Source organism: Falco cherrug, chromosome 5, assembly GCF_023634085.1.
Source record: "Falco cherrug isolate bFalChe1 chromosome 5, bFalChe1.pri, whole genome shotgun sequence".
Classification (NCBI taxonomy): Eukaryota; Metazoa; Chordata; class Aves; order Falconiformes; family Falconidae; genus Falco; species Falco cherrug.
Window position 1 is genome coordinate 13,931,383 of NC_073701.1, and position 21,461 is coordinate 13,952,843.

A 21,461-nucleotide genomic window follows, 5' to 3' on the forward strand; every position below is an offset into this window, starting at 1 on the left:
CTAGTGTTCCTGTATGTTAAATGCTAGCTTAAAGCAGCCAGGATTTTTTTTTCTACAGTGCTCCAGAGAGAAATCAGAGAGAAGGGAAACTAAAATCTGTGAAAACAACATTCCACAAAGAGAGCACACCCAGAAGAAAAGTTGGAATCATGTGAATGCCTGAGAGCTTGTACAGCTGAGAAGCCAATTCAATAAAGGCCACGCCTATATTTAAAAATTAAGAAGAATTTCTCCTCTAAGTGACCTGCAATACTAATAAATGCCCTGGCATGCCATTGTCCCCAAGATGCTTCATGCAACTTACACCGAAACAATAAAGATATAGCAAACCCAAGTTACAGCACAGGGCAGTAATTCTGCACCGTGCTCCTTCTGTTCTAAATGTAACATCCATATTGGAATGGGCACTAGATCTCCTGGATTTAAATTAGAAGAAACTTCACAGGTCATCATATCATAGTTTCACTCCCAGATAGCTGATACAGGAGAAGAAAAGAAAACACCTCTGTCCTGATAAAGACAAAACTACATTTTTGGCAGGTTGGTTTTTTTTAATATGAAACTACAATAGGGCCTAGAGGCCTCCCGTATGACAGCTACCACTTATATTTGTTCGTATTTTGAACTACTAGGAAAAAACAATCTCCTGATTGCACCTAAAAAATATCATCATAAAATAGCTTTGAACACAATCTTCGCTCACTGGAATTTGTTTGGTGTTTTAAATCCATGAAAATTGGCAGTGTCTCACATCCTTCTCATGGCATTCTACTTCATGTGCTTCCTTGCGTTATCGTCTTAGTCTTTTCCCACACACAAACATGTAAGAGGGAATTCCATGGTCCTCCCAAACATTCTGCCTGCCCTTAAAAGGGACCCCTGAACAAAAGGATAAAAAAAAGGCACCCCCTCCAAAAAAAAAAAAGTATAATAAAACCCTTGAAATTTTATTACAGTGCAGACAAAAATGCAATGAGCAGTGCATGTTACTGGAAAAAGAAGTCCAGGAGAAGGTAGAAGACAAACAGCCACCGTCCATGCATGATGCCAACACAGAGAGAACAGTGCTCTTCTCACATTGTACAGCAGCACAACACAGCAACTGCTGCCAGGATGTCACACATACTCTCAACTAAAGGACACCTCAGTCTGCCATTCTCTCATTAACCCAAAAAGCAATTATTCCAAAATGCCTCCCAACCCAAAAAAACATTTACCTCCCCTGGTGATATTCCCCAAACACCATGCAATCAAACTGTTAACAGCACTAAAAATATTGTTAACACTGCAGTATTACTGTCTAACTTAATCCCCAGATTAATGAAAATAGCAAAACACACTCCTTAGTTGACAGTTAGGAGATCATTCAGATATTTTTTCAGATCTTTTGATCAATCTTTTAGTAATTCCCCAAAAGAAATTTCTCATGATATAAACTGAAAAGAACCGCTCCATTAGAAGATCTGTTAGATGAAAATCTTTTGCACTATCTATCCTTATTTTTTTTGGTCTACAGAACTAAATACTGAAGGTGATGTAACACAATACAGATTTTTCTTGCTGGTTTTGCTAATCCAGGATTAAAGTCTGGAGTCTTATAGCCAAAACGTAGTCTTAAAGAAGAGAAACTATAGGAGTTGATAAATTCCTCTTGGCTGAGAGCACGTGGGATGGTAGCAATGTTCTAGCCTGCACCGGTTTCATTAGCCTGGAGACAGCTGTAGAGAAAAGCCATTCTGCACACAGCTACGGAAAGGACTGGCCTGTAGGCTTCCAGACTTAACTGATCTGCAGCTCCTTGAAATTCCCATTTAAATTGAAAGACTTTTACAAGTATTCAGATGTTACAATGAGTAACTTGAGTTTCCTCAAAACACCAGACACAAGATAGATCTTGTTCATCATCTTACTATAAGTAATAAAACTATGGACCTGTCATAAAAAAACAGAGGCTTGGCTGGGGGTTCTTTTTGTTTGTTTGGTGGTGGTTGGATTTTTCTGTGATTTTGTTTTTGGTAGGGGTTTTTTTGGCTTTGTTTTTGGTTTTTGGTTGGTTTTTTTTTTTTTACAACAAGGACCCTTATATCAAAATGGTCACAGTTAACAGCCTTTTTCTTTTTTTGGTTGGTGTTTTTTTTTTTTTTTTTAGCCAAAATATTACATGTTTTTCTTTAAAATCCATAACTTTTTATAATTTTCTCAGAAAATGGTGGGATGCACCAGTCTCAAAGCGCTAAAATTTAGGAAGGCACTGGTCAGTACATGTATATTTCCTCCTCTTTACTCCCTGAGTATATAGTGTCTCTCTGGACCATCCTGGCTTAATTTTCTTTGTGTACAGCCCTTCTTTCCCTGTTGTTTCTTAGCAGAAGAAATCTTCTTTCAAACTGACCTTTACAAGTCACTGAATTTGGTTAAGAATATTCAGACTGTACTTAGTTTGTTTTCAGGAATCTGGGAAACAGAAGGGAACAGACATGGAAAAATCCTTTTTCTCCTTCTTGAGGAAATTCTTCCACACACATTCAGCCAGTGGAAGAACATTGGAAGCAGCTGTCCTTTGCACAACTCTTACTGTATAAATAGCACATTGCTGACAGTTGAATCAAGGCTCTGTTGAGTCATAGGAGCTAACAGAGCAAGTAGAGAAGCAGAAAAATTCCAGGAACAAATCAAATATTTGAAAATGTAGATTACCTTAATCTCCTATTTATTTATTTTATTAAAAGGTCAGAATCATAATTACCACCAGTTGTGAAAAACATGTTTTCATTCACAGAGCAACATGATTTGGAGCAAGCCAACAGTTCATAAACTTTGTGGCTTTTCACTCACCTATGGCTGTTTCAAGCAAACCAGGCAAAGCCTGTAGATGTTCTAGCTGTCCGTTGTTTGATGTCATTTCACAAAGAACATCAAGAAGACGAACTGTAACCAGTGCTTCCTGTAAATGAAATTTAAATTTCTGAAAATGACTTATGAAGATTACCATAAGAACATAAAACTGACAATCTAAACAGAGGACGGGAACTCTCAGCACCTCAGATTCCTTGCAGGTCTTCTAAACACCCAAGAATAAATTTATATAAAACAAGGACAGCTTCTTACAATAACAATAATGTATTACATTGCAATAAATTATTTTCAAAAGTCAAACAGTGTTATATGTGCCTTATAAAATCATAGGGAAACCAAAACAGAGCCATAAGGGATAAAATTTTAACAAAAACACAGTAGCTTCCAAAAGGAGAAATACAGAAAATTACTAGCTGAGAAAATTATTTCTGTATAAATGTTTTCTTTGAGTTTATTCAGTAGGAGCGTCCCACTTTAAAGACACAAACACCGCCTGCAAGACACCAATTTGTTGTCCGCAGGAATTCTGTAAAGTTCTGTGGTCAAATGAACTTTGGCTGCGAGAATTTACATTATTCTTGGGTAAATAGGATTGGGATCATAGATGCAGCATTTTGGTTAGGTATGAGACACACAATTTTATTTGCATATTATTTATTCAGCCAGAGAACTATTTTTTCTCACAGACTGTGTTGATATGTGCTTATAAGGACAATCCAGCACTTACAGAAACTACCTTAAGAATGTATGCCATAATTTGGAACACCACATATTGCTCAAGAACCAGACTCTGACTGCAAGATGATTCCACACAAGGTGTGGTATGTAAACTGCAAGCAGCCTTGAAAAGGCTCAGACACAGGCCACAGTAACTATTCCTTTCTTGTATGGTCTAGGACAAAGAGATGTTTTCTTACCAACAGTGTAATATTTTTGAATCCATATAATCAATATCACAATTTGTGAACACTATTGTTGATTATTTCAGTTAAGTACTACAATTACATACACTCTTTGCTCCTTCCCATGCTCCTTGAAGACAACAAATCAGTATAGGATCCAGGTCCTAAAGCTGTATTTTATTTTTTTTTTTCCTCATGCAGGTGTAGGAAGGTTCAAGTCTTGCACCGAGTTATCCAATAAATTGCTTTCAACAGCACACACACAGCCTCTGAATACTTTGGTCATTGTGTTGTTATGAAGTAGGAATACTCAAACTGTGTTTCAGTAAGCAGGTATTTACAATTTTAAGGCCATTTTGCATTGTTACAAGACAGTAGCTTAACCAAAAGCCTCTTCAGCTCATATACTTAACGCTTACCTTTGCACAAGAAAAGCTTATGTGCTTTAAGCACACAAATATCAATAGGCAGCGATAAATCACACCAGTAAGGTACAACAGCCCTTGTTGCCTATGTGTACCCCATTACCTATGCACATAATGCAAGCTCTATAGCAGTTGATACCACGAGGTATGGCTTTTCTTTTCTCAGCCTTACCCTTTTTCACCCCACTGCCTTTTTTAAATGTCTTTCTTCAGCGTCTTCTACATATTCCTTCCCAGGGTTTTATACTACAATCTCTCCCTTTCTTTTATCCCACAATCTGGCTTAGTTCAGCAACTGTTCCACCTAGATTTGAGAAGAGGAACAGATTATTTAAAAAGGACAAAAGAACCTCTAAATTCTTATTCACATTTGCAACTTAATACTTCCAAAAAACAGTTTAAACATCTCTGGTTGGGTTCTCCCCAGCAACTTCCCAATCTTTATGCTTTTTTTTTTTTTCCCTACACCTGTACAAAAGAAAGGCAATAAAGCATAATTTTTCCTTTTTAAGTTAAGTGACAAGATGCTGTTTGAAACCTGGAACATTTTGAAATCTGACAGCCATCTTGATGTGGATATAATTTGAAAAGTAAGTAAGGAAATAATTAAAGAGGTTTTTAAATCAACCTACTTTGAGAGAGACTCAGAAAAGATGTTCCTTATAAAGAAAGGAAATAAGAACTTAAAATCCAGGGATGGGTTTTATTTTGCAAGTATGGTTGAAAGTTAGCGAAAGCAAACTGATGCTGAAGGCAGGCTTATAATGGAAAAGCTATTTTAAACACTGGTTTAAGCACTGCAGAAGCATATGATTAGCTTTTCATTGGCTTAAGATGGAAGCAAGACGACCTGAGGTTCCTTGGGGAAAAAAGGCAGTGTTTACATATAATAAATTAAACAGTGGATGGGACACCCAGACAACATTTTTGGGAGTCAGGCCAGTTCAAGGACTGTCCCAAAACGCAGATTTCAAACATGGTCATGCAGTTTTGAAGTGTGTGACAGCTTACTAGTACAGACATAGCCTGACCAAGGCACTTGGCTTCAGAGTCACAGAAAAGTCCAGGCAGAACTTAGTTTAATATCACAGTTGTTGCCTAAAGCATTTCTAATGACAGACTCTACATGTGCAACTGATTTTTTTTCAGTTAAATACAACTCGTGCAGAAACTACAATATTTATATAATCAAGGAGAAATTGGTGCAATTTTTGATAATTTCCAGTAGGAAAAGAAATAGTTTTATAAATTAAACTGGAATTTCTGTTTTCCCAAGGCAAGCACATGTTATGAATAAATCTATACACTAAATACACTTTTAAAAAACCATTTTTAAACTATTTTGTCATTGCTCTCCATTTATTCAGCTATTATGACTTATATTTTGTGCTCATTAAATGATCCACATTTCCCACCAAACAGTGAAACTCAAGTTGTCATACATCATGTTTATGTGAGAGAAGAATAAAAAGTCAGTGTCGACCAAGACAAGTTATACAGTAATATTCTGAATACTGCTGTCCCAGCACCTTCAAGTTGGACAGAGACCTCCTTCTGCTGGGCGCAAACAAACTTTTTTTTCCAAGAACTGAAACCACAGAATACTTGAAAAGTAACCATACAGGATTAAACAAAAACAAAACAAAAAAAAAAAAGGTGGTGGGAGCGGGAGTGGAATCATCTCAGTATATGTCCTCTTACTGCCAAGCTGATAACTTTTCCAGAAGTAGACAGTTAAGTTTTCCAACGTAACTTTGCCTAAGCAGTTGGGGGAAGCTGTGCTTCTTGGACAGATAAGAAGAGATTGAAGAGACTGCTGTGTGGTTGCTGGGTTTTGGGGGGGTTTGTTTTGGTTTTTTTAAAATTTTTTTTTTAATATCTTTAATATCTTTTCATAACACCTCTCAATATAATTTAAAATTCTTCTATTTAAACAAATACAAAAAAAATTGGCATGTACAGCACTGTGTAACTATCATAAGAGCATTTAAAGATCAGTATTTTTTCACTCAGTAAATCACGACAGCCATTCTCAAGAGTTTCTACAAATTAAACTATTATAGGTTAATTTTGTTTTAACAGGAAAATGCTTCTTACTACATTTATATTGGGTAAAAAAATTTCTACATACCACTGTGGTCACTTGGCAAGATAGAAGCTAGGTGTGACTTATTTTGAAACATCTTTTAAAATATCTTATTAAGACAATGTGTTAATTACACTTCTGAAACTAAGCATGATTAATCAGTGAGAATCAGTCATTAACTAATTCTACGCCTGACTAAAACATACTAGATTTCTCAGGCTTTTTGTTTTCTAGGTAGTTGTCTTTAAAAAAAAAAAAAAGACTCACCCCCGAATCAGCTGAAAGTATTAAAACTTTATGAGAGTAATCAAGAACTGAGACCAGTACAACCTGGCACTGCCTGCTAACAATATGATGACTTAACACCACACAAATAAGGCCACTGCAAGTTATGGTGCAAGTTGCTTTCTGTATTCCCAAAGGCATTGTTAGATCTTCAAGCAGGCTGTTGGTACCAAGAGGAAAAACAGAACACCGTATTAAAAAGGCCTCTACCCTTAGATGGCCTAAACCTCCTTACTGCCCTGTATGGTGTGGCAATAGCCAGCAACTCTTGGATACTTTGTAAGGAGGAAACAAAATAAGGCCATCCAGGACAGAGCTCTGCATCAGAGGTTCCCAAAGTGCAACCCACAAACCATCTGTGACCCATAAAAGCCTTCCTATTTAGCTTGCAAAGGGACCTCATTGTGGCCACCCTCAACAGAACCAGTTCATTAAGTGTGAAGCAATAACGGATTTCTTCCAAGTGGACTGGAATTGGGGCAAGTGTCTGGGTGCTCAGGAGACAAGAGCTGTCTGCCACTTAAGAGCCCAGCAAACTCTGCAACTCGATGCTGCAGATGCTAGCTGGCCCCAGGACTGCTGCCTTCTCGGACGTAAGGTCCACCAGAGCGCCCCAAATCATTGGGAAATGGTGAAGAGTCGATAACAAAAGCCCCCTCCTGCAGGGAGGATGGCTATATACTTCAGACAGCTCCCCTGCGCTCAGCCAGTCACACACCCTGCAGTTCTCCATGATCAGAACCTGATGTTCACATCACAAACAGATCAGGAGCGCCTGCCTTACAAGCAGCCAAATACATTTTCAAAGAACAACTATTTGGGAACTTAATGATGTATTAATTATCAAGTTATCATCAGTTATCTCTGTTTTAAAACTCCCCCAAGATTTACTTTAGTACTTCTAGATAAAAAAAAAAAAAGAAAAAAAAAAAAAAAAAAAAAAGGCATTTACTCCATTTTTACCCCAGTTGGGTGTGGAAATGCTGCTTCCCACCTACAAATAAACATATTAGGTTTTGATTCATATTTTAGTAAAATGTAATTCACAACCCAAATAAGTTACAGAAGTGATCCTTAGAAAGAACATAATAAAACATCCAAACACATGACAACTTGAACATTCTTTAACAATGTGGTATATTTATTTTTATCTCAAAGTACTGTATTCTTTGTCATCCTTAAAAGCAAAATTGGGCTTCTGTCTCACAGATTCTATTGTGAACTCTGCTACTACTTTCCCTATATAAACTAGGAATGTACACAAGTGCCACTTGGGTAGTTGTGGCAGTGAAAACTCACCACTTCAGATTCTGGTACTATAATGGCTTTTTATCAGTCATACCTCATCTTCTCCAGAAGTTAACTTGAGCACTGCTTCACATTTCTCTTGGAAACATCCTACAAGGAAGTCAGCATGTCTCATAAACACATTAATTTCTTCACTGGTAACTGGGTTCTTCTCACTTACTTTCTCCATCATCAGCTCCAACAAAGTAACTCTAGAATTAGAAAACAACCTGTTAATCAAATTCAGTAAGCCATATAGAATTATCAGGAAAATAAGCAGATACAGTTGTTAAAAACTATACAAACAATTAGCATGCTAGTAACAGAGCTGATTTTTAAAAATAAGAATGTTTATGAACAGCAATCAGTTCCTGCTTGCTGGTTTATTTCTGCACGCTATTAATTTAATTCATCATTCATTTAATACAATCTGGCCAGACAGTCAAGTCTATTTAAATTTCTAATTTCTTATGTTGTAACACAACATTAGTGTGACTGCATATTCCGTATGTCTAAAATTTCCAGCAAAACAGCTCTTAAAAGCTGTTGTTAAGTTCAGCAGAACAAACACAGAGTATATGCCAGCTTCCGTTTGAAAATACCAGCTTTTCACAGCCCTTGCCTTGCACAGAGTCCTTCACTAATTCTCGTCCCCAAATCCAAAGCAATTCTGATCAGAAACAGAAGAAATAAAAATTGATATGCACACTGCATTCTTTATAACTGTTTTATAATTGCCGCTAGATGGACTAAAATAAAGCCAAGTTGATTACTCATACACCCAGCAAGCCTTAGTGTATTAAATTAGCAAGTAAGCAGATACATAAACAAAGCTGTCCTATAAAATGTACTGGGGTCATTTATTTTAACAGCGTTAATGTAATTTTATTACCAATATACCTTCGTATTGTTATGGCAAACTAGGAGTATTTTGTGGAAGTAGGACTTTAACATGGCAAAGACCCTCCTACAGCTTCCCTGTTCAACTCCAGTGCAGAGGAGCACATGGGTTAGTGAAGTCCCACTGTAATTCTCTCAACCTGAAAGAGCACTATTTATTGAATGAATTCAAGAGCAGGCTTGGGGTTTTCTTTCGCTAATATATTTGCAATTCAGATGGAAGGACTGACATTTAAACATGTGGAATAGTTCAAATGCTTTTTCTTTTTTTTTTAATTTACCAAGCAGGTTGTCACAAGGGGAAGAGAGATGTCTTTTTCTGTGGAAAAAGCACGGTCACTGCTTTATTAACCTCCAAGAACTCACCCCTATTAATCACATAACAGCTACTCAGTTCTTGCTAAACTCAACCCTCAATGTCATTAAGACAGCTGCAGCAAACAATTATCTGAACGACGACAAAAAAGCTTTTTCAACACAGTAGCACAGAAATGTGCTCAACACATTTGGGAAAGGGTGGACTCCAGAAAGAAAGCTGTCAAACACTGGTAACCTCTCTCACAGGCTTCGCTTATGTATGCAACACAGCAGAGACACAGAACAGTCATTCTGTTTGTTCTGTAGGTTACAACTGGGTACCATAACTTACCTATCTACAAACTACCAGAGTCCAGTTACCCAACACCCCTAACTGAACGACAGCTTTCAGATTTGGCTTACTATACAAAGATCAAGTTGAGTGCACAGACGCGTCATTCATCCCCAAGACAGGGCTAGATTTTACATGCCAGTTTTACCAGGTTTAGAGCCTTTCAAGCATATGCTCAGCTAAGAAAACAGGCTGCTCGCAGACTTTATGATTACAGGAATTAATCCAATAAAATATTTTCTGCATAACAGAATTCTAGTCAGCTATTGTTGCACCAATAATCCAAATAATACATGTTTAAAAATGACAAGCAATCCATCTGTAAAGAAGCTGGAGGATTACAACATACTTCCATAAACTGTATTAGTGAGATGAAACTGTTGCCAATAGGGAAAACTGTTGCATTACGCTTCCTCTTGCAAAATCATTGGGGTGCCCTTTAGGACAACCATAATCCTTCCAGAGAAGCAGGACTGGCATTAAAAGAAATTACATACAGGTTGTGTGTTAAAATTTGCTGTTCTCTTTAGGCATTCATGTCAAAACTGTTTTCCTGAGTTTTCTTCCAGGCACAGTCATTCAGGACATGCCCATCTTTCCTTTGAATTTCAAGCAAGCCTTGCCATTCAGCCACCAATTTCCTGAGAGCAACTCTTTTTGTTCTGGTGCAAGTTCCCTTACATTCTTTTCTTCTATTGTTTCTCTCAGTTTTCTTCCAAGACACTCAAAATTTTCCAAGTTAGTTCTCCCACACAAAGCAATTTACTCTTTTCTTTTAAATAATCTCACAACTGGTCAGCCACTCAGATGACAGTTCCTACTTGTTTGCCCATAGCTAAACACAACAGATACGACAACTGGTAGTAACAGTTTTAGCATGTCTCATAAAAAATTTTTGTAACCCTCAGTTCAACATCTAAAATATAATTTTGTATATTATAATTATGATTGTATTTCTATTTGGAAATGATCATGCATTAAGTGTCATCTTCCTTTGCTTTAGGCACCACTTAAGAAGATTTTTTTGTCGACCTCTTGCTTTATTTCCCCCTAACCAAATTTACATCAGTTCTTTCTGAAGCTGAACAAATTGGCAAGAACTTAGAAAATATGCAATCATCACTAAAACACATTTCTGTCTCCTACAGTCTGCAAATAAACCACAGCATTAAAGTGCAATTTAATTCTGGATGTTCATCATTACAAAATAAAGTGAAGTCTTGCTAAGCCTGTGTAAAAATACTGTTGTAACATTCTACCAATTTTATTATCCCCAAACAATTCTGTATCAAGCATGCTTGGTTTACATAACCTCTTAGTAAGTGCCAGACACTTGAAACATTATCTCTCTGTGACTGGACTTCTTCCTGAAAAACTTCACTGGCAGCAACAGTTCTATGAGACAAATCAGGTCCTTCCTCAAAACTTCCAATTCTTTCATCTTTGAACAATACTTGTAAGCATCCTATTAAACAAAAATTGGTAAATTTGCAAAGGACTACAACCCCACACTACCTTCTACTATTCTGTGTCTGTCAACATTACCAAGAACAAAAAAACACCACAAAACTGTCATTAGCAGCCCTGCAGCTGAACATAAACAAGAAGTGGTGCCGCTTACACCACTTAAGTGCCCATTTCCATACCCCATAAATGCTGGTAATTCAATCAACGGCTACGTCATTCACTGAGCACACTTCACATGAAATAACGCAAAAATCAAAACCAAAGATGCATCTTAAAAATGCCTGAAGCAATTCAGTTGCATTTTTGTTGCTGTTAATTAAAGCAAGACCCCTTCTTGAAAGGGACAACACAGATGTAATAATTTTGAAGATTTTACAATAATTAGGACTATCAAGGCATGAACTTACATTGTCCATGCTCAAGGCTAACTTGAATTAAAGCAAAACAGGCTTGTTCTAAATATTTCTGCCAAATACTTACACACACATGCAGGGAAATCTCAAATCTGGCAAAGAATTCAAGAATCTACAATCCTTTGGCGCAATACCGTAGCCGTATGTTTCTGCAATAATCAGTTGCAGAGAAACAACAGGCATCGTCACATCATCATATGCTTTTCAAACCCAGAATACCATTAAAAAAGCTGATCATATTATCACAGTATTTATTTCAGGCCATTTGCAAACTCAGACATGCAACTCCAAAGTGCTTAAATTTGTTTGGAAATGAAAGGGAAAGTTGTCCAAAAGTCAGGAATTTTAATTGAAAAATCAAGACTCCAGATCCACTTCTACAAGAACTACTTCGTGGCATGCACCATGGCCACTGTATCACAAATGCTCTAGATTTCAATTACAGGAAATACTCTGAATAGTGCGAATTCTGTGAATAGTGCAAATAACTGCGGTTATGCAACTGCATACACTTTGGTTATCTAAGACAACTGCCAACTTTAAGAGTCACCACTAATGTATGTATTCGCAAACTTTCTCAGCACAGTTCATGTCGTTCAGTAAATACATTTAAAATAAGCGTATTTAATGTGCATGATAGAGAATACTGTAAGCGAGTGACCATATTCATGAGCTCAAGCTGCTTTCCCCAGACACCTCAATACCGCATCTGTCCTTTCTTCATTTATATGACTTAGTCAGCCTTACTGGACACCCAGTGCAGCAACTCTTGCGGTGAAGGCTCCTTGTCTCGCTTTGAAACAATGAATGCCCCATGGTTTGGTTTATACGGTTATTTTTTTTCTCCAGTTAATGACAGTCAGAATGTTTTTATCTGAATTGGATTTGTCTCCTCATATATCTCAAAAAGAATGCATTCTTAAATATCCTAACATTATACAGGAAGATGCCACAGCAGAATTTTCTTCTATAGCTCAGTTGCGAGAGGAGTATTTCTACACCACTTTTTACGTATGTTTGACAGTAAATTAAGCAGTATCAAATTCATAATAAACTGTACTGTGATTATGTTTTTTAAAAATTTAATTGAGTTTACTTGATTTGCAGAACTCTTGGGGTTGATAACAAATTCAGTAAATACACTGTGACTAGCTATCCTGTATGTGATCGTCTGTATGATACCTTGTCCTGGTTTCAGTTGAGACAGAGTTAGTTTTCTTCTTAGTACCTGGTGCAGTGCTGTGTGTTGGATTTGGTGTGAGAACAATGCTGACAGCAAACTGATGTTTTTGGTTGTTGTTAGGGAATGTTTATACTAAGTCAAGGACTTTTTTCTTGGGCCCTGCCAGTGAGAGGGCTGGAGGGGCATGGGAAACTGGGAGAGGACACAGCCAGGACAGGTGACCCGAACAAGCCAAAGGGGTATTCCATACCATATGACGTCATGTTGAGTATATAAGCTGGGGGAAGGAGGAAGGGGGGGACATCTGGCATTATGGCATTTGTCTTCCCAAGTAACTGTTACGCCTGATGAAGTCTGGATTTCCTGGGGATGGCAGAACACCAGCCTGCCTGTGGAAAGTAGCAAATGAATTCCTTGTTTTGCTTTGCTTGTGTGTGCAGCTTTTGCTTTGCTTATTGAATTGTTCTTATCTCAGCCCTTGAGTTTTACATTCCTTTCCAGTTCTCCCCCCATCCCTCTGGGTGAGGGGGAGTGAGCAAGTGGCTGTGTAGTACGTAGCTACCAGCTGGGGTTAAACATGACATACCTACACCAAAAGCCTTTCTTTCAGTCAAGGTAGCCAACCACCATCTGTAGCACAGCATGTGCAACGAATCCTTTCTAAAAACTGATTACATCTACTGCTTTAAGTACAATTGAACATCCTAACCCAGTCCTGGCTGTCTTCAATGGGTTTATGAAAACATACAAACAAATTGCCATTCATGACATCCACCAAAAGAATTAAATCTAGCTTGTTCACTTAAAACAGTCTTTCTGGGTGACTGGTTACGGAGCCCCTACCTTAAGATAGATTAAGCACACAGCTCACTCACTCCTATCTAGTCATCCTGAATAAAGGAGGAAGACAGTATTTCCCTTCTTATCATTCCCACTCCTTGTTTTCCATCCCTTACCTATACATCAGTAATATTTTATGTATGGCTCTCAACCTATCATACACTCTGTCTTTGCCTGCCATCCTTTTCATTTTTGTAATCTCTGATCAGCATTTGTAACAACACTGTAGCTTTAGTCACAGCAAAACACAGAGGGAAATAAACCACTAAGGCATTGCTTTGTTTACTGCTTTGTCTTTCACCTGCAAAAACTATAGGAGGAATGGGCTATATTCCCCTGGGCTAATGGGGAATAAAAGCAGCCATGCTGAATACATAAACAAGATTCAAAATCTTCAAGTAGTTGCAGAAGCTGTAGACTTCTAGTGCAGGATTCCCCAAAACTGATTATTCTAACAAAATTTTTAATCTTTCCCAATTCTCATTTAACACAATTGTAAACAAGCATTTTTCCAATTACAGCAGTGGCCATTTCTCATCCATTCAGCATAAATTTATTTAAACACCTGAAGGAAAACTAGCCAGTTTCTTTCAGGGTTAAGGTTTGTTGAAGCATTTTATATTTTCAATAGTGGAAATACTAAAAGATTAAGTAAACATGGGCATCTGTACATCTACATTTTTCAGATTCTGCTAACCAGTATTAGACACACTTCCAACTTTAGTAAAGGCTTCCTTTTAATTTCTTGTAATTACAACAGGAGTATGAACAGCTGAGGACATTTCAAATACAGCTGCAAAACACTGCAGGGTGTGGTGCTCTTATGAAATCAAGACACAGGCATGAAATTTTTTTATTTTTTATTTTTTTTTAAGTATTTCTTTACCAAGTAATGGCGCCAACCTGGATTCTGCAACCCTACATAAATCACTGCCAGTTGTGGCTAAGCTGTAATGTTAACCAACCAATTTAAAACCATTACTGACATAGAAACATGTATTTAGAGATTTTGTGCCAACTATGAAACCACACAGTTTTTCAATCATGTGAACAGGATACTCTATATGGAATGCTAAATACTAAAAGCCACATTGGTTTTTGGGGTTACCTTTCTTGATTGCTCAGTTTGGCATAGAGGGCTGTTACCAACTCCGGACATTTCAGCAAATGGTCTGTAACAATCAAGAACCTAAAAAAAAAAAAAAAAAAAAGTGTTACTGGTGCTACACAAACAGCATCTACATTTACTCCAAATAGTGATGGCTGTTTTTACTTGTAGATGACCATGTGATACGCTTCTGGTCTGTTTGCTAATAGATACACATTGTCCCAAAATAATTGCACATTGTTCTGCAGTAGTTTTGCTAATACAGCAATGGCCAGCTCCCATCAATTTAGCACACTTTAACTCAAATGCTTGAAGGGAAACCGGTTAGAGTGTTTTGCCAGTTATACAAAAGGCACACCACAATTCAAATAATAAAATGCTTAACCAATTGTTTATGCACGTCAGCAAAAAGCCCAAACTCAAGCTTGAAAACTATTATGATACTTGTCACAACACTTTATGAACACCAAACAGTCAAAAAAGTGCAAATAATTTCTCTTTAAAAAAAATATTGTAACAAAGCATCAAAGCAAACAGAAACTTGTCAGATGCAAGGCAGCAAAACACTGTTCACAACTTACAAAAAATACCCTCCTTGTGTAATAGGAACCTAAGCTGATAACCAAACTTTACTCCTTACTCTACAAGCCAGGTAGGTATGGTCAGTCTACCTTTGTGCTAAAGCCAGTATCTACACCAATCACTTTCCCAAGCACCATTCACAGCAGTCAACAGCAGATGCTAGCTATTTAATTTCAACCCAAGCACCTACCTGCAGCATTATGCGGAAAAAACAAAGTATGTAAAAATATTTTTCTCTGCAAATTACATTCCTAGGAGTACTGAGAGTGTTATATATGTTGCATAGGTGTACGCATACTAAATTATGCATTTTTAAAGCAGCATGTCTAACTATTAAACATAAAATAATTACAGGTCAAAAAATCTCAGAGTATCCTCTGAGCTGATGAAGCTACTGTGAAAGAATAGCTAAAATAATATGAAAACCAAGTGATTTCAATATTCCTTCCACCTCCTCCTCCTTTTTCACTTTGCTGACAGCTTTTTATTTTGTGTATCTGTGATCTACTACGTAGCTAACAGAAAGATAGAACACAGAAGCCTTCCAGCTGTGATAGAGTATTTTTTGGATGAATGCTCAATGACAATTGGGAAAATAGGAGAACAAGAGGTCCAAAAGATTAATAGCTATTATATTTCTAACAGTAACTCTGGACTTAGCCAGCATCTGGTTCAGTTACTGTAAACTAGAGTTTTTTAAGAGCGGGAGGGACAAGAAAAACTATTTAGTGCAGTGGGGTTTTTTTGTTGGTTTTTTTTTTTTTTTTAATGCATTTGTACACACATTCAAGGAAAAAAAATTAGTGTAAGTGTAGGGAATCATCAACTTCTGGCATTCTGAGCAGTGTAACATTGATTCAAGAGTTTCTCAACACAAATTTGAACCTGCAGACTTCCCCAAAGTCAACAGCACAAATGTATTCCAACTGAGCAGCACAGACTCAATCATAACAACTGAATCAAGCCATCAGCAGGGTAGTCAAGGGGAACACTTTTACAGTTCCTGAACTGACAATTCACAGCATACAAGCCATCCAGCTGATAATGAATTACAGTAAAAGTGCTTTTAAGGAAACAGTCTTGTCTGATTTTTCAATTTTGCAGTTGGAACTAAGACTTTAAATCTTAATTTTCTTGACTAAAATTACTTCAAGGAGATTTTGACTATTTGTCTTGTAGTTAAAAAAAGAGATCGATAATTATCACAAAAAGATCTAATGTTACTAGGTGCACATTAGTGATTACTATTGCAAAGTGAAAGTCCTGTATTTTAGTCGTTACTTGGGTCTACACTCTTGTATTTATTCACACACCGCTTTCACATTCTGTGGACTAGACCTCTACTGCTTGAGGAGTTTGCAGTATTTCAGAATAACGTTTCTGCTTATGAAAGAGCACAGACCTCTTTATATCCTTCTAACACTTTTAGTTTCATGACATGATGTAACACCTTAGAAATTTCTGCTTCTGTATTTAAGTTTCTCTTTTACCTTATCCACTTCCTGCATTACTGTGTCACACAGAATAGAGCACTGGCATATCTTTCAAGAGCATCACCAAGAGATAACAGAATCAGCCGTGCAGTAAAGCACTTTCAGCTCTTGCTACCATGCCCAGAAATTCTGGTGGCAGTTAAGCAAGAGTGCAGCAAATTAAATGTATCTTTAGCCCTCAGCTCTCCTGTTTTTCATTTGGGGTAGGGGAGAAGAGGAGGAAAAGTAAGACCATCCACAACTCTGAAATAAAAAGAGACTTCAGCTTTGGGATACTAACTGTATATGGCATTTCAGATGCACACAAAAGGCTTTGGTAGGAGATTTAAACTCTCTTTGGGAGCCAACAGTAGAACCACTGGGATATACTGAGGACCACTGTAATTCACCGAAGGAAATGGTGAAAATTAAAGTTGTTATGCAAGCGTAACACAGTAACAAATGAACAGTGTTAAATATGCCAATTTTCTTGATTTTTTTAAAAACTGTTTGGCTAAAATCCTAAAAAAATCAAGTGCTTACATAGTAGATAAACACAGGAGATGTTCAGTTCAAAGACTTTACAACAGCACAAGGACTGCATTGTACCAAATTGAACTTGAGAAGAAGCCAAGATGAAACAGTATAAGCTACGTTTGTGCTCAGTATATTCCAAATGACCACTAAGCTTGCTCCAATCAAAGCCGGGTGTAAGCAATCAACTTTATAATCAAATGTCATGCTCAATATTAAGTTGATTTGATCCCATTAAAAGTCTAGAGAACAGTGTCCTCAGTCTCAGAAAATGAGGAAGAAAACCCCCAGGAATTTTTTAGAAGAGAATCATCATGTCTTTTTCTATTTGATAAGCAAACTTCTCTTCCAATCTCAAAACCAAAAGCATTTTTCATCATCCTAAAATAATGTCACTCTGTCCAAAATATTGAGTAAGAACAAAAGAGCTATGTTTACTGTAGTTTAACAAACAAATGCAACAAATCATCCACACTTTTGGAGGAAAAAAACCCACAAACTTAAGACAGCTAACCTTTCAAAGCCATAATCACCAGCCTTTTTAGATGCTAAAAAAGCAATTATGCCACATGAGAAATGGTTTGGGACCAGAACATATATTAGAAGCAGAGGTATTTTTTGTCCTTGTACAAGAAAATATGCACCCTACCAAAACTAAGAAACAAGTATAAAGCTATTTAATAACAAAAGGAACACATGCCCTGTCACAAAGATCAAAGAAACTAGGTAATTCACCCCAAACACCAGCACTCAAAAGAACAAGGAAACACATTTCCATACTAAGGCTCAACCCAAAGTTATCAAGGACCACAATACTCCTCTCCTGAGCTGAATCAAGCACAACAGTGAATATCCTGCCATCCTCAAAAGGCATTACCCATAATGAATGCATTCCCCTTACAGGCCACGATACTGGTCACCAAGTCAACTCTCAGGTTTAGAAGACTGAATTCAGATTGTCTGTAACATTTCTTTGATTCAGAAGACACTCCCATTCAATCTGATAGCTACATCTGAAAGGCACTAACAATAGATTTTTACTTATGTGTGAAGTTGGAATTTTTTTTTCATAAAAGGTAACAAGAAAAAACTAGAAGACTATTAGAAACACAATCACTTCTTGCTCCTCCTTCTCCACAAAATATACAAGAAAGGGTGACAAGACAAACATGTGAGACTGGGCTTTGAAAGACAAGAGAACATCTGTGCCAAGACACTGCTACTGCAAAGAGAAAGTAGAAGCTGCTCAGATCTTTACAATTAAGGAAACTTTTTCAATTGTCATTACTATTTAAAACCACAGTTGAACTTGGAACCTGCAACATAACTCCAACTTTCCTAGAATTAAAAAAAGGAATTACTTACTGAAGAGTACAAGAAGGGGGTGGGGGACACCCTAAACTGTCAAAGAGGAGAGAGAGTTGCCAGCCCAAAATGAAAAGAAAAAAAAAAAAAGTCACATTTTCTGGTTTCTCTACCACATGCATACCAATTAAGCAACAAGCACTCTACTGAGGAGATCCATCGTTGCCTTTAAATCTGTGCCCATGGGCGAGACTCCTTGCCACAGGAGCACTAGTTTCTGTCCACACTTCTTTCCATAAGCCAGGACAAAAATCACCAAAGGCAAAAAATGGGGAGGGGGAGCCCCACATCCTAATCTTTACAGTCATCATTGAGCTGTGGTTTCAAAAAGAGAAAGTGGATGTTCAGAAAATCTTACTTCCAATGCCAAACAGCTGACCACACTCTTAATACTCTTTTGGCTTCCAGAAAAACGTTATTATGGCTCTTATTTTAAAATGGAGGATTTTTGTTCCTTGCTCTTTAGGAATCAAAAATACAACCTGTTTTTTCTTTCCATAGTAGCTACGCTGCCCCATGCACACGCTTGGAAAAACTGATGACACAAGCTATACTCTCATCTCTAATGGAACCACCAAAGTATTTCTAAAATAAACAGCTTTTAGAATACACATTGGTCGCGGTTAGGATAAATTATAATGTAATTTTGTACTACTTTTTCCTAATTATTTTACAAAACACATATGTTTGCAGGTTCAATATTCTAAAATAGACCTCGTGTGGCATTCTGTGCTGGTTTCTCTTCTAAATACAGTAGCTTCTAAACTGTCACACACTTTTCTGCTGTTGATTAATACCAACCCAAAAGGGAGTGGATGTGGATGTGTGGGAAAACAGAGGAATGACTTCTGTAAAGGATCCACAATTTGCCAGATCTAAGGCATAGTGCTCTGCATGTTTTAAGAAAGAGTTTTTACTAAAAACACAACGAAACAAAAAAGGCACTGCCTTTTCAGCACAATGCACATATGATGCAGGATATTGCTTTGCTTGCTTCTTCCTTTGGAACTGCAAGGAGTTTGTTACAGAGAACTCTGGACTCTTCAGACCCTGGTATAGAGTGCGTAGGAAATACATTTCAGTTACTGAACAGTGTATTGCAGCTTTGTTTCCCAAATGAAGGATATGACCGACTCCCTGATAGCATCCTTCGGTAGGCAGCAACTGTTGAAAGCAAGCAGCAATGAAAAAAGAGAATTAGCTTATGGAGTAAGTATATCTGCTTACATTTGTAAGATATGTTCAACTTAGTATGTCAGCACACCATTACAGAGGTATATTGGAAAGATGGAAGATACACAGAAATAAATTGTCTCACGAGGGCTTGAAAACTGTGCTCATTCCTTTGAATAGAAAGAGGATGAAAACATAAGGGTGGAGGAAGCAGAAACAAATGATGCATCATGCAGAAAAACCAATCACAGTTTAAGAGACAGATCTGCTGTTAGGGAAGAGATAGAAAGGAACTAAGTAATACTAAAAAGAAAAAAAAGTATCACAAGAAGGTGGAAGCAACAGAACTGAAGTTCAGAGGTTTAAAAACCTTCCATGTGCAAGGCAGTATTTCAGAGGGAATGCTAATCCCACAACGGCAATCATGAGCAGAGCAAGCTGGAAGCAAAAGATCGTAACCAACCCCTGAAAGGGCGAGTCTATATTAAAGGACAGTCTCGGGACTAACAACAGGACAGGAATGGTCAGTCACCCATGCACCAGGCTGTAGCAGCATGGAAGTCTTTCACCAAAGTTAGAGGGTATTCTTAAGCTAATAGCCTAGGTAGCAGCTGCATATTGCAAAGAACAACATGTTTTCTAGAAGACAACTGCACAGCAAAGAACTGTCAAGGAGATAGGATCATTTAATTAGTGTATGCCATAAATCAAATCACAGAAGGGAAACTAACTTGTTTCTGCAGAGCCAGTGTCTTTGCAAAGACATATGCTTTGAAGTATATTCTGTAACATCATACTCCCTGAAACTTTCTGAAAGCAGGAAGCTCTGGGCACTTTGCAAGCCCAACTACAGATCCAAACATTCAGGACAAGACAGGTAAGTTTCAACGGCTTTCAGTCCTGAAAACTTCCAGTTTCTTATTGCTCTAAGATTTTAGCCAAAAGCTACAAAACAAAGGGGTATACAGCCAAGGCAGGCAGTGTTTTGAAGAACCTCAGCTGGAGATACACAATCTGCCTCCTCAGATCATTGCTCTTGGGAGTTAGACCAGCAGCAGCAAACTGGGAAGAGCTCCTAGTATTCAAGATTACATGATTGCTAACCTGAACCAAGTTCAGGAGCTGTGTTGATTAGAAGTTTAGAAGGAGTTTAAAAATACATTGTCTAATATATGTTAATTAATACTATTTTTAAAAGCCACTCAGCTTCTAGTATTAAAGATGGCAAAGGTAGCAACATTAACAAAAATCTTGGAGCTGTTTAGAGAATGAAGCTTCTAAAAGAGCAAGAGGAAGAGCTATCAGTTCTTAAATCAAGACAGTATGTATTAAATGTGTGAATTACATTCTGCAACTTCACAGATTTCAAAGATAGTAGCAATTAATGATGCTTACAAGTAACCACAGGCTTAATGAAATGAGCCTTCAGACCAGATGGTCTGAATGAACAGGTATGATCATACAAGGACTGAATACAAAATTTGACCAGGGCAATCCGTATAGAACTGACTTCCTTTTTAAATTTATTACCTATTCTTAGCTCATAGCATGCCACAGAAAATAACAAAAAGTGTACACTCATGAAGACACACATAGATGCACACCACTGCACTGTTACCTCCCTTTCTTCCAAGTTCTGAGGCAATTTTTGTTACATTGTCAATCACAAACTCTTAAAAAATGCATCAGTGCTTACAGTCTCAAAATTTTACTATGCTGATCTGCAAAATAGCTCTGTTTCAAAAACTGCTTAAGAAGTGGATGGCTTGGCTTCCCACCACTGATTAGACTCAGAAGTTGCTAAACTGAGGCCTTATCTCCCATAACTCACCCCTCTCAGGAAACATAGCCAACACTTCAGCTATTCCCTCTTCCCCTGCAGAAAATCCTTGTCTTCTACTGAATGTCTTGTGATTTGAAAAGTAGGCAAATGA

The 21,461-nt window shown here is 37.4% G+C and overlaps 1 protein-coding gene across 3 annotated transcripts in view; it reads right to left on the reverse strand.

Annotated features, from left to right (window-relative positions):
- The window catches only part of ATXN10 (ataxin 10), a 104,220-nt gene that overhangs the window by 47,238 nt on the left and 35,521 nt on the right, over positions 1 to 21,461 (reverse strand). For all 3 annotated transcript variants that reach the window (XM_055712034.1, XM_027805554.2, XM_055712035.1), the window contains exons 6-8: positions 14,402 to 14,482; positions 7,897 to 8,053; positions 2,836 to 2,944 (exon numbers count right to left, since the gene is read on the reverse strand). In XM_055712034.1, the coding sequence (XP_055568009.1) occupies positions 2,836 to 2,944; positions 7,897 to 8,053; positions 14,402 to 14,482 (347 nt within the window). The remainder of the gene's footprint in view (positions 1 to 2,835; positions 2,945 to 7,896; positions 8,054 to 14,401; positions 14,483 to 21,461) is intronic.